This window comes from Chlorocebus sabaeus, chromosome 1 (genome assembly GCF_047675955.1).
Source record: "Chlorocebus sabaeus isolate Y175 chromosome 1, mChlSab1.0.hap1, whole genome shotgun sequence".
NCBI classification, from domain to species: domain Eukaryota; kingdom Metazoa; phylum Chordata; class Mammalia; order Primates; family Cercopithecidae; genus Chlorocebus; species Chlorocebus sabaeus.
In genome coordinates this window covers 89394741-89409531 of record NC_132904.1, presented here as the reverse complement: position 1 = coordinate 89409531, position 14791 = coordinate 89394741, and the positions used below count along the sequence as shown (strand labels likewise).

Genomic DNA, 14791 nt, shown 5'->3' with positions numbered 1-14791 from the left:
TCAAAATCAAATTTAAAATGATTAAGTGATTCATTTCCATTAATTCTGTTCTCTTTCCCCAAAGTCATCTGCTAATAAGAGTCCAGAGAATGTTTTCTAAACCTCCTTTAAAAAAGAGACTATTTGTAGGTATTACATAAATATATATCAGTAAGAGGTCTTTCTTGTTTGCCATTTTTCACAAAGCTCTTTAATATGTAGACTTTTAAAAGGGTTGGTTCTCAGTCTTGAAAATTATGCTAATGAGGCAAGAGCAATAATTCAAATTGTAGCCACTAATTTCTCTAAGGGAAAATATGCAGAGACCCTGGGCTCTACGTTTGTTTTTAACTAATTATCATGTATTTACTTTTCCGTTAGTCCAGTAATTTTTCTTTCAATTCAGAATTAAGCAATATGACACTGAATTATATAAAGGCCTGTTTAGCATAGCAGACACACCTCATCATTTCCTAGTATTCTGATTTACAGCTCTTAAAATGCACAACCGAGAGGCTGTCTATATGCCCTTTTGTATTTACATTCCATCATGCAGTCACCTCAATAACTTATGCATTCTCAGAAGGTCTACCTAGCAATTAACTCCAGTCTTTTCTAACTCACCATCTCATTATGTAAAGTGGATTTGAACATAAACTTTATTAGCAACTTTCAGTTCTAATTCCTTATTTCCCCCACCCCCACTCTGCTGAACAATGTCAGTTTATATGTGACAAAAATGCTTTGGAAAATGGCAGTTTAAAAAATCCATGTTGGACTGGCAGCACATTTAGTAATTAGTTTTTGCACAGCTAAAGCATGTGATCCAGTTTGTCATAGAAATGGAAACGAATCGAATTCTCCCTGCTTTACAACATAGCCTTTTGACTATGTTTAGGAGGAAAAGACAATGAGGAAATCTATCATTTTTATTCAAAAGCTCAAAATCTAAAAACAACAAAACAAAACGCAAACAAACCAACCCAAACTCCTTTGCTCAAAGTAAAGGACTTCTTAGTATCTCTTCTTCAAACTCAAGAAAGAGGACTTTCCTCACGCATATGAAGTGTATCAGCTGAATAGTTGAAATGGGGTTTAATGTACATGTTCTTGTGGTAAAGAAAAGGGGGCTGATGAAGGTTCTCATAGAACTAAAGGAATGGCAGCACCTGAAGACAAAGTGTTCACTGTGTGACAGGGAGATGCCTGCAACTGACTTACCAACGTCGGGGTCCACGGCTTGAACTCTGGTCAACAGAGCCTTGGTGGCTGTGTTCTCATAGACGCAGGCATTGTAGTGGTCAGAAGAAAACACAGGGGGGTTATCATTCACGTCCTCCAGGATTAGGTGGATGTTCGACTGGCAGAATCTGCCACCCCCGTCAGTGGCCTTGGCCATAAGGCTGTACACAGGGACCCTTTCCCGGTCCAACAGAGCCAAGGTTTTTAACTCGCCTGTGAAAATAAATGGCAGCACAATTGGTCTGAGTTTTTAAAAACTGTCTTTCTTTGGAGAGCAGAGGACCAATTACATACACAACTCTCAACATAGGAAGGACTAATGTCATTTGGCCTAGGTGTCCCATACTTAAAATGTAGCAAATCCAACAATTTATGTGTATGGAAAAATGTATGGGATTCTAGATGCAAAAACAAAACAGCTGTGTGACTTTCAAATTAATCCCTTTCAAAACCTCTGGTATAAGGGGCTCTTTCTTTTGACTACATGAAGAAACCTCAAACCTCTTTAAACCTCTCAAGATCTACTCTGGAGATCAGTCTCTGGATTTCTGCTATATGTCCAGAAAACACACAGAGAATGGACTTGTATCTCTAGTTCTCTGATGGTCAATATTGTCAACAACCCACAGACCTAGAAGGGCAGTCTCTTTGCCTCCAGATACTCAACTTTTTACTCCATCATTTGCAGGAAAACAGGTATGAAAACAGAAGCTGGCTTTAGGGGAGCAGGGTCTTGAAGGACCCCGATTGTGCAAGGGTTAACCCTTAACTTGCTGGATTGTGGAAGGGCCTGACGTTGCTTGGGGAGGAGTCAAGTGGGAGAAAACTTGAGGAGCATGGTAAAGCAGCTTCTTAGCATCCCACATGGAGCAATGTTATGTCTGTATTTTAACCACTGGAATAGCTGTATTGGTGCTGGATACCAGTTTGGGTGCAGATATTTTTGTTGTTTAAGTTTCATAAGATAATGACAACAAGCACAGTGACAAACCTGAATAAATGTTATTTGGTGGAAAGTATGACTCATGAAATATTGTCACTCCTAAATAAAATGAGTAGGTATTATTTGGATGAAGCCCCCTTTATTTATTTATTTATTTATTTAATCTATTCATTTATTTTGAGACTGAGTCTTGCTCTGTCGCCCAGGCTGGAGTGCAGTGGCACAATCTCTGCTCACTGCAAGCTCCGCCTCCTGGGTTCACACCATTCTCCTGCCTCAGCCTCCCGAGTAGCTGGGACTACAGGTGGCTGCCACCATGCCCAGCTAATTTTTTTTTGTATTTTTAGTAGAGACGGGGTTTCACCGTGTTAGCCAGAATGGTCTTGATCTCCTGACCTCGTGATCCACCCACCTTGGCCTCCCAAAGTGCTGGGATTACAGGCGTGAGCCACTGCGCCTGGCCGAAGCTACCTATATTTATTAAGGGAGTTCATCTTTTAGCTTCCCGGCCATGGCCAGCCAGTTCTTGGATACAGGCTGGATCATTTCCCTCTCCTACTCAAAAAGCATCCAGGGCATTTCATTGGAACATTCAAGACACGCCACAATCTGGCCTAAAGTAGTTTTCCCTCCACTTTTGTATACGACATTACCTGGATGCGCTATGCTCTCTGCTCATGCTGTTCCTACAACTTGCAGTTTCCTGTTTAAGCCACTGAGAATTCTGACTCAGTTCAAATGCTAGTTTTTCCTTTAAGCAGTTTCCTTGTCTTATCAGAATATTAGTTACATCTTCATCTGTGCCCAGATATGGCTCCCCTTATGTTTCTCCTGAACACTCATTTCATTGTGCCTTACATTATTACTATTAGTTTACTTGCCTGTCTTCCCTACTGGATTACAATATCCCTTGGGCATGATTTATTTTGTTTATCTTAGAGTCTACCACAAATATCCCGTAAAGTGCTTTTATGTCTACTGGCTACTCAATAAATGTTACCTATTGAATAGATAGTCATCAGGCCCATATAGCTGAGTAGTATATTCCCATGTAGCTAAGTCAGTGCTTCCTTGTAGGATGCAACTTCTTATGGGAGTGGGGCAGGGAGGAGCCACTACCTTTTTGGAGGCTCAATAGTCAGTTATTGTTCACTAGAATCAACACAACACTGAAAATATGCAAGCCAGCCGATCTTTATGCTTAAATTAAAAATGTCATTGGATGGGTCATCTAATCTACAAAACTAAAATAATTTGCCTCCATATAAAAGGCTTTTCCATTAGCTCTGGCCTTCAATGCAGGCATCTGCCTTTAGCACCTTGTCAATTTTACCTGAATGTACAACCAAGCAAATCTGAGGGCTCATAGGTTTGGATAAACTAGGCAAGCAAGTTTGATAAAAACTAGACAACTGTGTTAATAAGAACCAGAAAGGGACCCTAAAGACATTTCAAAGTGAGAAAAATTCTCCTTCCTATGAATTGCTGTCTGGTTTTTATGGCAACCTGCATTTGTGATATAACTTCATTTATACCTGTTACGAGCATATACCTTAAAACTTACAGATATGAGAAACAAGAGAAGCAAACACAGATGTCTCCTTACTTGATGCTATTAAATGTAGGTAAAGTCTGGGCAAGTTTTACAAAGGAAATAAAAAGTTTCTGTGGTCCAGAACACCCATATTTGGATGTGCTCCTATAATTTCTTAGAGCCCAAGATACTGAACATCATATTCTTGGGGTACAGAGGATGATACCCCAAAGTATTGCGCTTTGGCATACGGAGCACCTTCAATTAAAAAACATTTGGAAGGCCTTAAAGCTGCCTTAGAACCAAGAACTTTCAAACTTTCTCTTATTCCCCTCATCTCTCTCAAGTGCAGGTGAAGACTCTCTTTGAAATTTCCTCATCTAAGAAAACTTCTTTCCAAAAGAAATGCATTTGTCTTAGGATCCCCCTGCATAGAAATCTCATCAAACAACTGGGAAAGATTGACCACTAGAGAAGAGAAAAGAGACTAAAAGTCATCACCACATCCAGACAGATTTTCCATCTCCTCTTCTGAGGGCAGCTCCAAGAGATTAACTGGGAGACTTTATCTGCATAACTAGATAACCTTTGTTCACAGTCAGTTCAATCCCTTACCTTCCCAACTTTTTCCAGTTCCATTGAGTTTCCTAGGAGAATTATTTACAAAATAATGGATGCCCTCCAGGTTATTCACTCCCCCTAAAAATCCTTGACTATTCCTCTAAAATTGCCTACAGTTCCCCAACTTCCGTCTCCCCTAGCATTAACCATCTGGCCCTTCTTTGAGTCTCTTATTTTTGAGGCTGTGGTACCCATGTTCACATAAGTAAATCTATATGCCTTTTCTCCTGTCAATCTGTCTGTGGTCAGTTCATTTCAGCAAATATTCAGAAAGGATGGACGGGAAATTTTCCCTCCATCCCTATAAGAGCAAGTATACTACTAACTATTTACTAGTGATGAGACCACATAAGTCTAACTTCTCTCATGGATTAACAATGATATTTACCCAAATAATAAATTTCAGCTTACCACTTTCTGGATCTAGAAAAAATTCACTGTTTCCAGATCCATAGAGTGAGTATCGTATATCTCCATTGGATCCAATATCAGCATCCTTTGCACTGACTTTCAGGATGATTTTATTTGATGGAATGTCTTCAGGAAGTAATGCTGTATATGCAACCTGGACAGAGGTGAAGAAAGGTAATAAAAATCATTAGTATTTGTGGGGGCAATTGCCATATTTAGCATTATATAGGATTTCTTTAAAAATTCATTTATATAATTTAGCTTTTGTTATTTTTTTCCTTCACTACAGAAACATATTACAATATATTATGAAACATCATATATCTGCTACTCTACCACTCCCATGCTTATTCATTTAACAAATATTTATTGAGCATCTACTATGCGTTAGGTACCATTCTAGACACTAAGAGTACCATGGCAAAGAAAACAGAAGAACATCCCCACTCTTGTGGAACCATAACACATACCACACATTGACCATGGTTGTCGGTTTTTCTCTTGAGCCCCAATGAGTCCTAGGAATTCTCTTCAACTCTTTAAAGAGCCACTACCAGCATTTGGCATTAGTATGAGAGACTAAATCTATTTGCAATACTTTTCTAATCTATAGGACACCAATATTGTCTCTCGGTCTACATGATAGAAAAGAATAAATAGCGATTTAATTTCGGTATGAGAAAACATAAAATCTAGTACTTGTACCTTGCATTGGCATTATGTTTTATATAGTAGTAGAAAGGCCACTTCACAAGGAGCGTGGAGACCAGTGTTCAGCACCAACATTACCACTAACCAAATACGTAAACTTATATAAACAAGTTAACATCCTGTAGAGTGGTCCATTTCTCTTTTATGATATCAGTGATTTAAACAGAATAAGTACTAAAGTCCTTTATGACTTACTCAAAAAATTATTTAAGACATTTTTTTTTTTTGGTGGGGGCAGGGTACAAAATTAGGTATCTGATCTTACTACCTATACTCTTTTCATGTTTTCAATATTTCTTCCTAAACATCACCTCCTACCCTCTTACACCCAATTGCAGATAAGAGCAGAAGTTTTCCTGGCCTTAAGAAGCAAAGTGAAATGGGCTTTGATTTGATTTTGGAGAAGCATAGTAAAAGCAGAGCCCTATTCCCAAATCTCACCTGCTCACACACTGGGCTATTGTCATTCACATCACTGACGCTCACTTCCACCATGGCCTGTGTGACAAAAAGCCCGTCAGTGGCAGTGATATTGAGAAAGTAAATGTCCTGTTCTTCTCTGTCTAGAGGCCTCTTCACATAGACCTTCCACTCACTTTGCACCAGGCCCAGAGCAAACCTTCCTCGAGGGTTTCCTCCTGCAGTTAAAAAAACAGAAGAGCTTTTGAAGATGTGCAATGAAATGTCTTAATCTACACCTACCTTGAGAGGTGCATGTGGGGTCATCCAAGTACTCCTCAAACTGTATCATTTAGGATACTAAAAAGATACTGAAACTCCCTTTGATTCTGGGGCAACAAAGCATGATATTTACATGCTTGGCTTCTGTGAAAAGCAAAACAGTAACTTTCCAAGATAATAAAATCCACTTAGAGAAGCTGGAGATGATCTCTTGTTTAGTTCTCCTTAAGAACAATCAAATTCAAACTGTGAACAATCAATCGTCTTCTCAGGCTGACACAATTGTCTTTCCACTGAGTCTCAAGAGAGGATGTAATACACTCTAGCTCTTGTTACCAAGACAATTTCATTAGCCGTTGATTATGCAGTCAAGGAAAGGCAGTTAGTTCTATTAAGGAATCTTTTAATGAAGGCGTTATCATACAGCTGTGCTCTTCTCATAAGAACTGGAGTTTGGGGGAGAAAAGTTTTCACCACAGAGGAAGTCCCATTAGTGTTAAATAGCCCTAATGAGGGGTCATTTAAAAAGCAGTTCAAAGATAAGCATTGCAATTAGACCAAATGTATCAGAGTGAAGCTGGGGAACATGGAAGAAAAGAAAACAGATGAAGAGGAACAGCTTTTTAAGATGCTGAAGCACTGACAGCGGTCCCAGCAATATGACTTTTCCACATCATTAAGCTACATGGGGGCAAAAGCAGCTTGGGGAACAAGACAGGAGGAGGAAGGAAGAAGATCACAACCATGACATAATCCGCAAGAGGGGAAAAATGTCATTTCAGACACCGAGAAAGACTGGGCAAGACTGCTGGCAATAAGTTAGGAGTCAGGTTTGATCATCACTATTTCATTTATTTGGACATTCAAGTATTTATCATATACTCTGGGCCAGGCATTGTTCTAGGCAGCAGGGCTATGTCAGTGGACAAAACCAGCAAAAATATTTGCTGTCACGGCAGAGATCACATTCTGGAGGGAAAGACTGAAAACAAACAAATAAGGAAAGTATACTGCATCCTGACTACTACTTCGTTGAAAACGTGGAGCCATATCCCCTACTTACAATGAATCTTTACAAAGCAGTGGGCAAATATCAGGGTCCTACTGAAGAGACGGAGTGGGATTCTGAGTGCCAGACCACATTCTTGCTTATAAGGCAAGGGGCTGCTTAGTCTGAGGGCCTCAGCACTGGGAGTGGGGGCAAGTCACAGTGGAATACAACGAAACCAAATCAGCCAGTGTAGAAAAGGCAAGAGCTGCATATTCCTCTGGGGCAGTGGTTCTCAACTGGAGACGACTGTGCCCGTCCCCTCTGTGGGCATATTTGTCAATGTCTGGAGACATTTTCACTTGTCACTTTGGTGGGAGGGAAGTGATGGTGGTGGTATGTGCTACTGGCATTTAGTGGGTAGAGGCCAGGGATGCTGCCGAACATCATACAGTGCAAAGGACAGCCTCCCTCAGCAAAGAATTATCTGGCCCCAAATGTCAATAGCAGTGTGGCTGAGCAACCCTGCTTGAGGGAGCTTCAGGGTCCTCCCTGGGATATCACTTTCCTCCACCACTGGCCAGGATTCAATTATGCTTTAGTTGAATATTATTTCAACGCACACAAATTTAACCTCTCTATTAAATGCTTTCAGTGCAGGCCCACACTGTTCTTTTGTTACATAAAATGATTAATGGTCCTTTGTTAATCGGAGGCAGCACAGCCAAGTTGTGTTACACCAAGAGCAAAAGTTAAATCTAATTAAAATCAGTTGGTGGTTGGCACTGCTAATAGTAACAGTAGCTTTAAGCTACTCTGTACTCATTACTTTGCTAAAGTCAATGGGATAGTCCCTTTAAATCATCCATTGACAATTCAGAGGCTATCTATAAATAATTAAGGCTGAGTATTTTACAGTTTTTCCAAATAGAAAAGGACGCTTCAGAATGCCTAAGCAGCTTTTTTTTTTCCTGAAAATAAATGCAAATGAATTAAAGTGATGCTTCACTCACCTCTTTCTTCACTATCTTTCATGTTTTAACTGCAGAAATACATATTTTAATGAGAACAGAAAGTCTCAGATAAATCATAAAATGCATAGTGTTTCAAGGGGAAGACATCACCAAGAGAACTGTCCCATAAAGAAAAAGGAAGAGAATCATGCTGAAAAGTGTGGCAACCCCAAGCATTGACACGTTTGCTCTACTGTGAATCTTACTCTGCAGTGATTAATTAACTTTCCTACTAACATACTTAAGCAGATTCTATGTCCTAAGGGCATTCTAATTAATTCATTTTTCACTCTAAATGATGTAGTTTTTCTAAAGGGAAGACACCTGACTACAAGTATTGATGATTCTTTACAATCTTTTGGCACTTTGTTTATGTTCTGCCTTTGAATGTGACAACATCAAAATATTAGCTTTAACCCACCCCCCAAATAGTTTTTAGGAAGAATGTTCCCACACTGCCAACCCTCTCCTCTTTCAGCTAAAGGTCAGCTGCCCCCTGGGAAACTACTCTGAGATGAAATCCTTAGCCTCTCAGGGCAACAGTGACATTTTCTGTGCCTTCTTAATGACTGACTTTGTCTATCTTGGCTTTCCCCTTGAATTGCTACTTGCTAGTCTGAAAGACAGAAAAGAAATCCAAAAAAATTTGGTTGTCAGAAGAAATACCCCTTGATTTGTAGTTATAATATAGGATTTCTCAGGGAAGGATCAAACCATGCCATCTAATGTGTGTACGTGGGTGCACATGTGTTGCTATGGCCAGGAGAAGTGTGCCTGTGAAGCCTACTGTGATCAAGCTATTTGTTTTGCTCAGTATTGCAAAAGGTAGAAAAAAGGAACATGCTTAAAAGCAGAACCTCTCCACCAGAAAGTTGTTATTTTCATTCCTTCAACTGAGATATTTGGCTGGACTCCTTTTTAAATAAGAAGAGGTGACACAAAGACTAGTTACCAATGTGGGTAACACGTTTACGACAAACCTGTGAACTCCAAACTAAGGCTGAGTTAGCAACAGCCAACAAGCAAAAAACGCAGTCTTCTCAGAGATCCTTTACTCAGCTCCAGAAAGGCTTCATTACACTCGACTCCTTATCCCATCTTCCTTCTCTCTTTACTCTTCCCTCTGCCATCTTCCATCTTTCTTTATAAAGCAGAGCACATAATGAAAACTAGGGGTGTTTACTCACCTGTAATATGGTAGCTCACTTGGCGATTAATGTCGGACGTATCTCTGTCCCAGGTGCTGAGGATGGCTACCACCTCGCCCGGTGGGTCGCTCTCCTTCACATTCCCTCGGTACACTTCCTGCGCAAAGACTGGTGCATTATCATTTATATCTGTCACTCTGACAGATACCAAGGCCGTGGAGGAGAGAGAGAATGCCTCTCCAAGGTCAGAGGCCACCACAGAGAAGGTGAATGTGGGGTCTGTCTCATGATCTAGGTCCTTCAAGGTACTGATCCAGCCCGTGTTGCTGTCAATATTGAATGCTTCCATTACCTTTTCAGGCTGGGAATCCGAGTGGAGGGAGTAAATGACTTGTCCATTGGCGCCCCAGTCCATATCAATAGCTCTCACTTGTGTGAGTTTGGTGCCAACAGGCATCCCTTCCATTATAATAGTGTCGTAGCTTGAAGTTTCAAAGACTGGCTTGTTGTCATTCAAATCCAATACCTTGATATCTACATCCACAGTAAACACAATGTCTACTTTGTCCAGGGGTATAGTGGCTGCTACTTTAAAGTGGAAAGCTGGGCTGGTTTCATGGTCAAGGCGTTTGTCAAGTTTAATGGTGCCTGTTTCCTGTTCTATGACGAATACGCCCCCTTTGTTATTTTCTGGCCGTTCCCCATTAACTGTGCTGAATCGGACATTCTGACTGGGCAAAATCCTCAGGGTGTCCACTGTACTCCCAATGGCTGTATCTTCTGCAATGGTAAAGGAATACTGAGACTGGGTGAATGATGGCAAGAATGTTTCAGGGGGCAAGACGTGGATATAGACAGGAATAAGGGAGTGCTTTACTGGGATGCCCCCATCTACTGCTTTGACAAAGAACGAAAGCACTGTATTTTTCAGCTGGTTAAAATTACCCTTTGTGACCATCCAGCCATTGTCAGGATCGATTTCCAGGAGGTCAGCCACTGAAACAGAGGCCTCGCTATAGAGGGAATAAGTAATCCTTGAATTTGCTCCATCATCGGGATCTATGGCTTGAACTTGAGTGACCAAGTGGCCCTTTCCAACATCTGCCCTGACACTGGCTCTATATTCCACTGTCATGAACTGGGGAGCATTGTCATTTTCATCCACAACAATCACTCTCACAGTGCAGAAAGTTGTTCTCCCTCCACCATCAAGGGCCCTCACAAAAATACTAACATCTCCTTCTAGAGGGTTTTCCCGGTCTAGCCTTTCTGTGGTGATGACCTGCCCATTGCTGTCTATGAGGAATCGATCCTTGGCAAAGTCATTGATGATGGCATAGCTGATCTGCCCGTAAGTCCCTGGATCACCATCTGTGGCTCGAACATGAATTACCTTTGTTCCTGCAGCCGCGTTCTCTCTCACCTCAGCTACGTATGTGCTTTGTGAAAAGGCAGGGCTGTACAAGTTAGCCCCAAGTACTCTAATATGCACCTGTGCAGTACTGGTGAACAACCCATCAGAGACAGACACATTGAGACTGTAGAGAGGCTCCATCCGCTGCTTCCGGTGGTTGGACAGTGTGATAACTCCACTCTTGCTGTCCATCAGAAAGCTCGTCCGGTCATTCCCAGATAAAATGCTATATTCCAACCGGTCAAAATCAGAGCTGTCTGCATCAGAGGCTTGTACACAGGTTACAAAATGGCCCCGGGGGGCTAATTCACTCACATACGACTCATAAATGAGCTGATTAAAAACTGGAGGGTTGTCATTTACATCAGAGATGTAGATATGAACCAGAACCTCACTGCTCAGTGATGGGAAGCCACTATCTGTTGATCTGACTTTCAAAGTGCAGTGTTGTACTAACTCATGGTCCAGCATCCGTGCTGTCAGGATTAAGCCACTTGAGCTATCTATGTGAAAATAATCTGTGCTATTGTAGGTATCCTGGACAATCTGATAATGTACCATTTTATTGTTTTCTGAGTCTGCATCAATAGAGACAACTTGTAAAACAGGTGTCCCAATAAGAGATGCTTCTGATAGTGTTGTATTGTATGTGGGCTGATCAAAAATAGGGGGATTGTCATTTACATCATTAACTAGCAAGTCAACAGTGACTTCAGCCCTAGCACCAGTGAGGGCATCGCTGGCTCTTATTGTCAGCTTGTAAGCAGATGTAACTTCATAATCCAAAGGGCTAACAACTTTCAGGACCCCAGTGTCAAAGTCAACGTTAAACTGTTTAAAAGGGTCCCCATCGATAATGATATATATGATGCCTTGGCCCTCTGGACTGGTGGCATTGATGCTTAGGATGGGTGTGTTCATTCTGATGTCTTCATTGACAGATGCTGTATAAAAGGGTTTATCAAACACAGGCATTGCTTTGTTGACAATAGTGATGGGAAGCTCCACAGACGTAGACAAAGAGGGTTTTCCACCATCCTTGGCCAGGATGGTGACTCCATACTCAATGTTGGACAAGTCAGAGTTGAATGCTTCCTTTAAAATAACATTCCCTGAATTAGGGTTAATTTCAAAGTGGCCATAGTCGTCCTGTAGGACATAAGTCACTTCTCCATTTGGACCTTTATCTTTGTCAATGGCTGTCACCTGATAAATCAGAGTTCCAGGTTCTGCATCCACTTGAACAGCAGCATAGTATGGGAGGCCCACAAAGACTGGAGAATTGTCATTTATGTCTTCAATGTTAACCCTGACCACCACTCTGGCCACACGCAGATGGTCCAGCTCACGGCTGGCTTCTACCACCAGCTCATATAACTCTTGTTCTTCACGGTCAAAGGGGACTCCAGTTGTCTGAATGACCCCTGAGGTAGATTTTATCTTGAACTTATTTCCTGGGTTTAAGATGCTGTATTTTAAGGGCTCATTAAGGCGGTTTCCAACTGCATTGACAATAGCAACTTTGGTTATGTTAGTGTTGTTCTCTGAGATTGAGGTGGAATAGAAGCTTTGTGTAAATTGGAGGCCACTGTCCATGGCTTCTTTAACCATGATGGTAACCATGGATGTACTGTAGAACTTTCCATCAGATACCTTAACTATCAGCATGTAGTGATCCTTGGAGAGGTTGTTGTTTTTTATGGTAAGTACTCCACTGTTTGAGTCAATTAAAAAATGATCCAAGCTGCCTTCCATTAGGCTATATGTCAGTTCAGGGGGTACCTCAGAGTCAGGATCTGTGGCACTAACTTTCAGAACCTCCACTCCGACATACGTAGGTAGAAGTAAGACAGTCTCAAACACAGCCTGAGTAAAAACAGGCGGGTTATCATTCACATCTGTCACCTCAATGTTGACTTCAACGGGACTCTCTGCAGTCAGTTGGGGGCTACCACTGTCTCTCACATGCACATGAAAATGGAAATGGGCAATGGTTTCGTGGTCCAGGTTGGCAATTGTTCTAATTGCACCTGTACTGGAGTCCACCGTGAAAAACTTTTTGGCTGTCGACTCTACAATCTGATACACAAGCAGAGCATTCCGGTTGCTGTCAGCATCTGTGGCTCGAATCACCAGTGGGCTGTTATCCAAGCTCCTGACAATGCTGTTAATTGGGGCAGCCTCACTTAGGCTGCCTGAGTACTGAGAAAAGAGAAAAACTGGGGCATTATCATTTTCATCAACAATCTGAATATTGACTGTAGCATTGGAAGCCATTCCTGCCATATTGGTGGCCTGAATGATGAGCTGATAAGAGGATGTGCGCTCATAATCCAGGACCTTCCGAGTGGTGATGACTCCAGAATATGGATTTATGGTAAAGATCCCATTAATGTCTCCATCTTTGACTTCATAAATGAGGGTAGATTGACTGATGGCAGAGATTAGAATGACTGATGTTCCAATGTCAACATTTTCATTTACTTCTGCTTGGTAGTCTTTGTGAATGAACTTGGGGTGAGAATTGTCAGACATGGTGACAGAAATGCGCACAATTGCAGTGGCAGACATTGGCGGGGATCCCTGATCTGTGACTTTGATGGATAGGACAAACTGACCCATCGTCGTCATGTCTGGTTCTTTGCAAATGGTGATGATGCCTAGGACCGGTTCGATCTTAAACGTGTTCCCAGTGTTCCCTAAAATACAGAAATCAATGGTGAAATGAGTTACATTGTAGGTCACTGAAATCTTTCTGATTGGCTTTTTATCTACAGGTACTTTACTGCAATGTGGCAAGTAGAAAGCAATTATAGTACTCATTTGTGTCATTCTGAAATGAGAGGCCTCTCTTTCAGGGGTACTGAAAAGCAACAAAAATGAGCTTCCCAGTAATATGGTAAATTTCAGATCAGTAGCTTCTAGATCCAGGTTAAAAACAACAATGACAATAACACAGTCTTGTGTCATTCAAGTTGGTAAATAAGAGAGCCTGAAGGAGAGATCTTTTCTGCTAAGAATGTGCAGGACTTCCTTATTTCCAGCCTTGTGAGAAGACAGATAGATTGGGAAGCCCACATATGAATGCCACTGGTTTAGGTAGCAGTGTCATATTTTCTGTTCTAGGTTTAAAGAAAAGAGGGTTGTGGGAATAGTTTCAGAGCATTATAAAGTAGTCAGTTGTTTTCAGATTATCCCAAAAGCAAACTTCACTACATGGAATTGGTATTATTTCACCCTATCAAAAATGACTTTATCCAAAACACTACTTTGGTGAAGGAGTTTGTTCAGTCAGGCATGGAGAATTCTTGGCAGGTCATCATTTGCCTTGTAAGTGTGAGGAATTTTCGTGACTCCTCTTCTATTCTCCACTCATGCTCTACCCCTCTCCCATGCCTCTGAATGCACACATGCACACACCTAGACATAAAAGTAAACATACAAAGTTACAGGGCAGTTGCTCAATCTGTAACCATTCTATTCACCAAGCATTTGAGATATTTCTAGTGCACCAAGAAACTGTTGAGAATCTGAACCAGCACTGCAACCAAGAACCTAAGACATAATCCTTGTGAAACTGAAACCCGGGCACCCCACTTTGACATAGCTGGCAGGGGAAGGGCTATGGCTATGATACTGTAGCAGTTTAAGAGTTCTGCTTCAGAAACCTGTGGTGGTTTGAAACCTGGGATTGTTGAGAATGAGAGCAATAACAGAGGAATAAAGAATGGGGAAGACACAATGTGGAGTATGTAAAGAAGGTAGGTGGCGACAGAGCTGAAAGGCGGTGGGTAGCGCGAAGTTGTATCCTTCATCAAGTTGTTTTTGCTTTTCTTACCAAGCTTTCTCATACTTCTCAAAGAACACACATACTTCTGTGCTGAGATTCTTTCCAATCAAAAGTTAAAGATCTTGGTTATTCAACTCTATCTGGACTTTTCTTTCTTTTTGAATATTGTAGTATGATAGGCATGTAATTTAAATGTTGGAATCATTAAAATAGGGACCAGGATTTTCAGGGCAGTTGTAAGGTGTGTCTACATACTTCTTCCTACATGCTAATTATGTAAAGTTTTCCATGCCTGAACACAAAATGGTCATGTTCA

General features: G+C 41.2%; 1 protein-coding gene across 4 annotated transcripts in view; it reads right to left on the bottom strand.

Annotated features, from left to right (window-relative positions):
• Nucleotides 1–14791, bottom strand: part of FAT3 (FAT atypical cadherin 3) — a 698441-nt gene that overhangs the window by 92885 nt on the left and 590765 nt on the right. For all 4 annotated transcript variants that reach the window (XM_073020268.1, XM_038005353.2, XM_073020270.1 and 1 more), the window contains exons 10-13: nt 9311–13384; nt 5883–6079; nt 4731–4884; nt 1201–1434 (exon numbers count right to left, since the gene is read on the bottom strand). In XM_073020268.1, the coding sequence (XP_072876369.1) occupies nt 1201–1434; nt 4731–4884; nt 5883–6079; nt 9311–13384 (4659 nt within the window). The remainder of the gene's footprint in view (nt 1–1200; nt 1435–4730; nt 4885–5882; nt 6080–9310; nt 13385–14791) is intronic.